General features: G+C 41.1%; 1 protein-coding gene across 1 annotated transcript in view; it reads right to left on the reverse strand.

Moving 5' to 3' along the window:
- chn1 (chimerin 1) overlaps positions 1-6,628 on the reverse strand; it is a 10,157-nt gene extending 3,529 nt beyond the window's left edge. The window contains exons 1-5 of the mRNA XM_014001407.1: positions 5,798-6,628; positions 4,783-4,867; positions 1,705-1,878; positions 975-1,052; positions 166-303 (exon numbers count right to left, since the gene is read on the reverse strand). Of these exons, the coding sequence (XP_013856861.1) occupies positions 166-303; positions 975-1,052; positions 1,705-1,878; positions 4,783-4,867; positions 5,798-6,052 (730 nt within the window). The 5' untranslated portion in view covers positions 6,053-6,628. The remainder of the gene's footprint in view (positions 1-165; positions 304-974; positions 1,053-1,704; positions 1,879-4,782; positions 4,868-5,797) is intronic.
- Positions 6,629-10,293: the final 3,665 nt, after the last annotated feature.

Below are 10,293 nucleotides of genomic sequence, written 5' to 3' on the forward strand. Positions count from 1 at the left end.
ATATATAATTATCATCATTTCATAATAATGAAATGCTAAAGAAGCTGAATGAATATGAAGGGGAAGTTTATGTTGGTGATTTCACACTTGCATAAAACAGTGACCTCACAGTGACTGTTTGCAGGTAAAAGTGTGTTTTGACTGATTTGTTAAGCTGTGACATACTTGCAGCTTCGATGAACCGGGGGTAGGCTTCGAATGAGATGACAGGAACTGGCAAATCCCTGAGGTACAGTTTCAGAGCGCTCGTGATGATATTGATGTCTTCATAGGCTCTCGCGGAGATGTCTGTCTTCTCACCATCTGTGGAGACATGAGAGAACCAAGAGGAAAACAAGAGGAAGAAAATGAGAATATGCACGCTGAAAAGGCCTCACATCACTACTTTCCCATCACCAGGTGAACTCAGGAGTAAAGAGATTGTGTTAAAGCAATGCAAAGAAAAAAATATATACTTTCTTTTCCTAGAGTATTAGCTATCATTCCCCTGGCCTGTTTAATTCTGACTTTTGCCCGTTTATGCATGCTTTCCAGAGGAGAGCGTGGCCTACTTGTGCTGGCAGACTGAACATCACAGCGCTGTGAGCTGGAATGACACTCTGTCATGGATGATCTCCTGCATGCAGATCTGGCTCTGCACTTCAGTCCACTGCTGTAGGGTGTTTTTTTCCTTCCAGTTAAAATTCATACCGCACTGGCCCAAGACAGGTTTATTCTCACTAAGTCAACTGCTGAATCCCAACACAGCCACGTTTAAGGCAGTGCATGGTGTGTAACCCCTCAGGTCTGTCCACACAGTTGAAATCCTTCATGAGACGGAGATGTCAGGATCTGCATCCCCCAGATGGACACTAATCCTCCACACAAATGCCTGTTTTACAATAATCTGAAAAGTTGGGCCTCTTGTGTGGACATACAGGTAATCTCTTTCATTTTCAGAGTTGACAGGAATCTATAAAACAAGCAAGACAAACCTTTATCGAAGCCCATCTTGACTTCTTCCACCGAATCACTAAATCCAGATATTCTGTAGAGGCCTTCTGACTTCAGTCCTACACGAGCAAACATGAAATAAACAACCATTCAGACATTGTACAAGCTGGTAATTTAGAAAATGATAAATTGTACGCATAAGAAATTAAGGATATGATGTCCACAATGTCAGGAAACAAGGAGAACAAGGGCCGATGCAAATAGTTTTCTGCATCACTGAGCAAAATAATAAAGACATAAATCAAACTTAGCTTCAGACAGACATTAGAGGGCAGACAATGAGGGAGCAACAACTTTGAGCTGAATGAKTTAACTGAAATGCAATCAGCTTAGGCAGCAGGAAACAGAGTAATGGATTCCTCATTATACATTTACAATTACCAGCACGCTCATCATTCCTCTCAGTCACCCCTCCAAAGGCAAAACATTAACTTAATCGGTAATTGAATCCAGTTTTTAACAACTAGAGTACATGCTGCAGATGAAAAGCAAGCTGTTTGAAAATAAGGTTTAAACTGTAAGCAGCTGCCTTACATTTGCTGAAAGAATTTATTATATTTGCTCAAAAAAAGAGAATTGGATGAGGCTCTGTGGAAGCAAAGACTCAAATGATTACAGTCTTTAGATGAAAATGTTTCCACTGACTGGTGTTTATCTTGGAGGACATTGTTCCTAAAATCATCTGCTAACAAACATCACACCCAAACTAACCTCTGGACTCGATCTCTCGTATGCACATGTCCACCACCATGGGTCGGGCTGTGTTATAGGCCTGCACCAGGGTGGTGAGGTCACAGCTGTACACCTTCCGCACGTGTCGCAGGTCCGGCTTGCAGTCGTTAGGCACCTGAGCTGAGCACTCTTTGTGAACATTCATACCACAATCTAAAGAGACACACACACACACACACACACACACACACACACACACACACACACACACACACACACACACACACACACACACACACACACACACACACACACACACACGGGTTAGTTCATCAGTGAAAGGCTTAAATCTGCCAACTAAAGTGAAGGTTACACATATTATCTACACAGACAGCAACTTTGTTTATTTGATTCAGTGGGAGATTTGATTGATCAACAGTAGCTCCTAAAAAGTCACAAAACTTTTAAGGCTGCTTATCTACACAACATCAGGGTCACCACAGAGCGATGATTCTAGATTAATTACTGCAAAACAAATAATAAAATGGAAATATAAACAAAAGGAAAGAGCATCTAACCACACGCAAAAACCTTTTTTTTAACATGGATAAAATGCTGTTTAATTTGGGATTAACTTGATATTTTTTTCATTAATTCAGTTTTGAGAAATTATGGTTTAATTCTGATCAAACTGCTTATTCTGAGCAGGGCCAAACACCAAATTACACATTAAAGCACTTAAAAAAGTGATCTATGTGTTTGTAATTTTGTAAACCTTTACAATATTTTGCATTCCATTGTTATTCTGTCAGAGATATTCTGACATCTCTGCCAATAATCCTCTGGTTGCACCAGAAGAGCAAAAACTAGCTGCTGCTACTATTTGTGTTTACAAATAATAACCAAAAGGTTTTCAATAACTAACTGTGTATTACTATTTAAATTATTCAGACCAGATATTAATATATAAATGTGTATATTTCCTTGACTGTAATAATTCAAAGAAATATCTACAACAAGTAAGATATTAACTGTTTGTAACTCTGCCACAGAACCCCACTTAAAAATTTAAGCCATCACTTTAAAATCAGAGTAGGTATAAGATTTTATTTAATTTTTTTCAGCGTTATGATCTGAGGCAAAGCTGTTCTTTTGTTTTAAGGATTTTCCTTGTCAGTAACAAACAGAGACCCATAACCGGGACGCTACAGGCCGTTAGTTTTAGAAGAACAGGAAAAAAAGCTGGTGCCCAGAGGAGGGACAGTGCTCTGCTGCTCGCTCTATTCTTTTCCAAATCCAAGCTCGCACACATTGTCTGCGGAAGGAGCAATTGAGAAGCTGCGGGCTACAGAAGACCTAGTTTCCCTGAATAAAATGGGGCGKCTCTTTAGCGCTTTTGTCTTCAAGTTCTGAAAGGTTTTTGTTTTCACAAATTCAATGGGGCCTGTGACTGCAAAAAGCCTCTGAAAAACCATATGATTCCTCTGAAAAGTGACTTTTTTTTCTATTTAAAATCAAACAAAATCTACCGTAGAAAGCTTTGGGAAGCTGGCTTCAGACCATGATTAATATGAGTCCCTGGAGAAATTCAGACAGCCTGAATTTATATGCATTGAGGCAGAAATGTAATTACCTTAAGAGATGGTTCTCTTAAAGACATGAGACAGGGATTATAATAATGACACGTCATCAGACACAAGCCTGCTGAGCCTCCCTGTTCATGTGTGGATGTTGATGGACCTGGGTCCCACGTGAGGAGAAGGCACCCAGGGGACAACAAGGGGGGAAACGGGAAGCTGCACTGCAACGGTAAATCTGACTCATGGCTCAGTTTTAAAGAATTCAGTGCTGGCTGGTTATCAGCAAGTCTATCTGATATCCTTTTTAATGGGTTCTTTCGTTTCAAGTATTTGGGTTAAAGAGGGGTTGAGTCGTGGTGACCCAGCTTTTTGGATGTAACTGGCTGAATTTTAATGTGTGGAAACAGGGCTTCCTCCTCACACTCCCAGCTCTGCACCTCATTACAGAGATATGCCAGCTTTGTTTTCCTTCACGGGCATGATGGGATGAGACTGGGTGGTGGGGTGGTTGGGGGGCGGGTTGTACTGTGATGAGGAAATGCGCCACAACAAGCACAAGCAGAGACTTCACTCTTTGGCACTCAACCAAAACCAGTTCACACATACAAAAAAAAAAGGGGGGGGGGGTGATGGGAGAACAGTTTTTGGTATGCAAATGTGGGAGTCATGAGAGACTTCAGTGCCCCAGATTCTTCTGGTTGAGGTTGAGTCTGAAGGAATGACGACATGTTTACAGCTGATAAAGATCGCCATATGTGCCTTTAAAGGAACTGTTGTCAGCTCACAATATCAAGACATTAATATTTAATCCCAGAGCTCCCAGAGATATATGTGGCACACTTTGTTGCATCAATAAAACATCAGAGATGCACTTCAGACTGTATTATAGTGCAGTGTGGCCTGATGGAAACAGGTTCGCACAAGAAGCACAGCCAAACAGGAATCTCATCTCAGTATTTGACAGAGATGCAAAATACACTGGAATCATTTTCCTTGTAAACAACGATGAGGCATATCTGTTGAGTTTAAAAGAATTATTCAGCAAGACTGAAAATGATAACTGTTCATGGGTGAATCGTTTGAAAATGTGCCCACACTAGGAGTCATAATCCATCAATGAAAATGAGCAGAGCTTTAAAATGCATCAGCCACATTTGGCTCATCGTGTTTTCTGGCCCAGTGTGCGACTAATCCATTAAGTCATCAAAGTGGAAACAGAGAAAGCTTTTGTTACTGTGATAATGACGATAAGAACATCTCTTTAAAAAACAAGAAAAACCTTAGAAAGTCATTCCTCTACGTGTATGACCCCTAAATTTCAACCCAAAAAGACCAAATGAGGCCAAACACAAGGTTTTTGCATTATATACATCACAATTTATTTAATTCTGTTGTACAATCCATAATCCTCAAACTACTGTTGAGATTTTGGATTAAAATTCAGTAATCCAGCTCCAGATGCACTGCAAACCACATAACCCAAATAATGTCATTTTCACTTTCATTTTTTTTTTGTTTTAAAAAGAACGAGACGAACCTGCACATTTGACCCCCTGAGCCATCAGTCCCCACATGAATCTGGCACAGTGTTCGCACCAGTGAGGCCCCCGAAAGGTATGGACCTAAAACAAGAAGGAGAACAGTGACGGATGTTAGTGGCAAACAGAGACCAGGCTGTTCCTGCAGATATTTACCTCATCCTTTTCTCTGCCACAGTGGAGGATGATCCATGTAACTGTATGTGTGTGGAGGACTAATGTGGGCCTTTGTCACGGTTGCACGGCAATTAAGCGAAGTTGCTGGGAGACTTTTCAATAGAAACACTGGAAAAAGGATGCTCCCACACTCCAGCGGATAACAACAGTGCAGCCAATCAGAGAGGTCCCTGAACTGAGCAAACCAAAGCTCTGCATGTTTTTTTGCTGTAAGTTAATAAAAGCTGCAAATGCAAAAATATATATGATTAGACTATTTATTATAAATGATTATGTTAATCCAATCAGGGAAGATGGATTACAATGGTTGAATTCCACTGTTCTCATGGCAGTGTACATGGAAGATATAATGCTACACACTTTTTTTGTCCAATAAAAGCATCTTTTATAAATTGAATACACACAGGAAAAAAAATGCACAGTGGTTGCAGAAACAATGGGAAAGTGGGAAATGCAAGAATCAGCAAAAACAAAAGCCCACGGCATCAGAGAGAAAGTGGAAAACATCAGCATTTTCAGAGAAATTTCTCTTCATCCCATTAAACAGCCAAACAGGAGCCAAACACTCCTCTACTGTTTCTCCAGTAATCTCCCCATCTGGTGCTCCGACGACCAGCAGTGCTCCACAGATTTTCTTTTGATAAAGCCTCATTGGGCAGTCCAAAAACAGCACTGTTCTTCACCCCCTCTCTTGTCCCCCCCAGAAACACCCCCTCCCTCTGTTTTCATCTCCCACACTGGGGGAGAAGAGAAGCAGCCCTGTGGCCACATGCGATGACATTACCCCTCAGTTTTATTAAAAGCTCACAAGAATTCCTCAAGTTGATCCAGCCTTACCTTGAAGTTGTGGACTTTTTCCGATCTGGGGATCCTGTCGCTCTCCTTCAGAGTGGCTCGTCGGACCAGTGAGGTGAGCTGCGAGTAGGCTAATAGTTTCAGTGGTTGCCAGAAAGTGGCTGAGGAGGGTTTCTGTGGCCCCAYTCTCATCCCCAGAGCTGCTGAGAGAATGTCCTCCTGATTGGCCTCCCGTTTGGCCTTTTGCACCAAAGGCTTCTCTTTCTTCTGAGCATCGAAGGACTCTTTGGATGGCATCCTGGAAATTCCGTTCCCCAAAAAATAACAAAAAATAATTGCAGAAGTTTCCCTCTAAAACAAAACAAAAAAATAATTCAAGGGAAACCCCTTGTTCAAAGCAAGTAGATGTCAAACAGTTGCATTGCCCCGTTTGACATTGCTTAGAACAAATTTAAATTATTCAGCAAAGCCTGCCAATAATTCAAAAGTCCCTGATTTGTAAAAATGACAAAAACAACCAAACTCCTGCTCCTGAATCTTCTCCCTGCAGTGACAGCAGATGAAGTGAAGCCTGCTGATTGGAGTGCCAGGTTTTATACAAAGGAGGTTCAGCCTTGGATGCTCATGTGGTTCTCTGGGAACGTAAATGCAGATGAGATGAGTGGTGGAGCTAATCCTCTCCTCCCTGTGCAAGGCTGATAGTCTCCCTGGAACAGAGGCAGCACACTGTTTGTGGGTGGATGCAGACACAGGGGGAGGAGGAAGGAGGATGGAGGATGGAGGTGGACCCTCTAGTAGAGGCAGCAGATTAAATGGATCCCACCAGCCAATCACGGCAGGGTTACGCCGCAGCTTTGTAGTGGCCTCCTTCCCGCCCCCCACACACAACCGTCAGACGTCCTACACCAGACGGGAGCCCGGGCGTACAGGATGATGAAATGAGAGTGGGATGATAATGAGCAATGAATGAGTCATGCAGCCAGAGTGGGCTCCTGCCTGGAGAACTTGCGACAGCAGTGGGCCGTTGGAGCTATTTTCAAAATCACGTTGCCACAGAAACCAGTGACGACTGGAGCTGCAAGAATACAAAAGGCTGGAGGCATCAGAGCGTGCACAGKAAACACACTGGAAGATGTCATCAAAAAGTGATGCAAATGGAACTTTGATTCAGAAAAATTTGAACTAAAATGAGTCGATAACTTTTCTCGGAAGAACAAACAAAAAGATAACTGTATTTGATATTATTGTACTTGTTTAATGTTGCTTAAACACCCCAAAGTGTTAATGAATACAGTTTGAGCTTTAYAAAAAAGGCAAAGCAGAATAATGTTTATTACAACTAAAAGCTCATTCTACCCTCTTCTGTTTGATAAAACGTGCAATAAAGAATCAAACGTCTGCAACATGCAGGCAATCTGCCGGCTGCCKGCTTTTCTTTCTTTGCCATGTCTTTGTCTGGATGTTCATTTCCTTGAGGTATACACTGATGTAAGCCTTTGTGTTGCCTGCATGCAAATGAAGTCTCAAACATTACATTGTGATCACAATGTGAGAGGAAGAATTTTTTAAACCCCGCTCGCTGTTTTTCGCACTCCAAGCCAAATGTGATTATGCTCCCACGTCTCAGAGTCTAAATTCAGACCCTGTTGACACTTCTTGACTTTTTTTTTTCCAGCAGAGGAGGAAGTGACTGTGGTGAAATCGATGGCTGTTTTGACTCTTGCTCCCGTGTCTTTGGAGAGGCATCAGAATCCGTCAGAGCAGCAGAGGAGCTTTGAAGATCAGAGTGATTATGTAGAGTGGTGTCCCAAACTGTGCTTCCTGACACGGACAGGTTTGAAACATGAAAGACATGAGTCTGAGTGCTTCCAGCGAAGCTACTGTCTCTCATCCTCACTGGAAGTCTCTGCTCAAGAGGCCACCTGAGAGAAAACCCAGTAAGAGCCTTTTATGTGCATCAGTTCATCCTCTCAGACCTGGAGCCATTTCGAGGGCTTTGCAGCGTAATTGTGTTGCCTGCTGCTGACTGTTTCCCTCCCAGTGTGTGGTTCACTTTGACTGCAGCTCTAATTGACACTGATTGATTTTCTTGTTTTCCAAACATGTCCAGAGATGGGACCCCTGAGGACAGATGCATGGGATGTGGTATCTTTCACATCTTTGAAAAGGTCCATCAGTGGCCAGCCTGGACCAGCTCGTCCACATTTAGGATTTAAACAATAACCCAGTTCATCACCAGTCTGGTTTAATTCTGACTTGACCCCCTTAAAACCCCCAACAAAGTTAACAAATTCTCATTTTTTAAACTTAATTTTCCCCCTTTTCCCTCCCAATCTCTTCTAATCCATTAAGCTGCTGAGTTGGGTCAATGCTGTTACATAAGGAAATGTTCCTCTTATGCACTGCTGACCCAAAACGGCATAAAGACCCATTTGCTCTGTTCATCTGAATGTGAACTTTGACGGTCATGATTTCTGTTGGAGACACTCACGTAACAGTCTTTGTTTGGCATAAACAAAGAACAGCAACTATAATCCACCTTCATTTTCAGCCAAAGCTGTCAAGAGAACAAAATAACACCAAAGGCATCAAAATAATATAAAACTAGGCTAATCTACTTATCTAACAGGTCATAACTTCTTGTTACATAAACTGCTTGTAATGATAAATCTGACTGACTGAACATGAAGTACAGTGTTTGATTTGATTTGATTTGATTTGTTGACTCAACAGGAAAAGATTACTAAAAATCAAGCCTGACTCAGCATTATTGCTGTTTTACAGCAGGTTCCTGTTCTGCAGCACATAAAACACTCAGAAATACAGCATCACAATCACATCAGTATACGCCATAGACACAAAGACAAACAAGTATACCAAATTTCAGGAAGGCAGCATTTGCAAAATAGGACGTCTAAATATGAGCACAACAAAAAGTGTCCAGCAGATGGCAGACAAGATTCTTCTTAAAGGGCTGTAGTTTTGAAATGRACTTTGTTTTGAGGAATGTCATTCCATGCTTTAGTATAAACATAGAAGAAAGACCTCTGGCCGTAACAGTTTTTAAAAGTTGGTAATATCAGTTGTCCTTTTGTAACAGATCTAGTTGAATGACCACTTCCAGAATTTGATTTGGGCTTTGGGATTTGGGTTTGATTGGGATGTTTGCATACTGAAGGTTCTAAGCTCTGCTATATTCTGTTTAAAGGGGCAATATCATGTAAAATCAACCTTTTTGAGTTTTATGTCATGTTATAATGTTATACTTTCATAAAAACATGCCCAAAGCCTTGCTTTGACTCATTCATGCATGTTTGAGAAATCCTGCAGCGTTTTTAGGAAGCCATGCTGAGGAGAGCAAAATGACAGGTGGGGACCAGAAATGCCTTTTGGAACCAGAAACGCCGCTGGGACGTGTCTTTAAGCCAAACTTCCTCATGGCAGAGCACACCCCCTCCCACCTTCCCTCCCCACACACCCYGCCCACGACTCCTGTAGGCTCTCAGTTGAAACTGAAAGTGAAAGTGAAACTGTCTGCTGAGCTCCTAACACTTCTCACTCAGTGAAGCTCTTTTCAGATTAAAAATACCTTTGAGGAAATGTATTTTCAGATGCCAAGTAAACTGCATCATAGCAGCCCCCCTCCCGCACACGAACCCCCACCCCCCCACTGAAATGTACAGGACAGAAGCAGAAGGAGGTTCTTAAAGAGACAGAGGCCAGTTTCAAGGCGTTTAGAAGATGAAGTGACGAGAAGATAAGTTTATTTTCCATTTTAACATAAAACAGCATTTTGATAACAGCTAAATGTGGCACAAATACTTTATTATGGTAAAGTATTGAAATTTATGCCTCAGAAACACATAATATTGSCCCTTTAACATGGAATCATGACACGTAGAATTTGAAGAAACTGATGTTAAATTAGTTCTTGGTGAGYCTTTTAACTGCTTAAAGTTTTAATATAAAATTAAAAGAATGAACACAGCCGTTCTCTACAAACATGTCATTGATTGGCACGCTTATATTTCTGTTTRTCTTTTGAGGTGCCAAAGAAATGCATCAAGTTTGAGATTAGAGGTCTGAAATCACTTTTACAAAGTTGTTTGATCATAAAAAYATTGTTTTGTTTCATAGTCAGTGTTAGAAATTTATGAAAATAAATGTTAAATACTATCCGAACACTAAGCAGCATGGATTTATTCATGCACTTATCTGGCACTCTGAAATGTTAAAGTAAGAGAAAGGAGATTTTTCTAACAGCAAACACATTTGCTGGTAGTTTCTATCTCACTCTGTTTTAGCAAACAGCAGATAACACGGATTTACATTGAGGTCCAGAATAAGAATGCAAAGAGCTAAATAACTGCATTTAAATGGAAAACAATCTCAGAAAATGTTTKAGGACTTTACAGTGGTGGTGCATAGTTTTACAGAACAGGGACAATTGAAATGTGCATCCAAAATACCTTTGTTTACATCCTCAACATAAAATTAAATATGGAATATGAATAAATAAACAGCAGAACATAAGTTGT

This window comes from Austrofundulus limnaeus, unplaced genomic scaffold (genome assembly GCF_001266775.1).
Source record: "Austrofundulus limnaeus strain Quisiro unplaced genomic scaffold, Austrofundulus_limnaeus-1.0 Scaffold9, whole genome shotgun sequence".
NCBI lineage: Eukaryota > Metazoa > Chordata > Actinopteri > Cyprinodontiformes > Rivulidae > Austrofundulus > Austrofundulus limnaeus.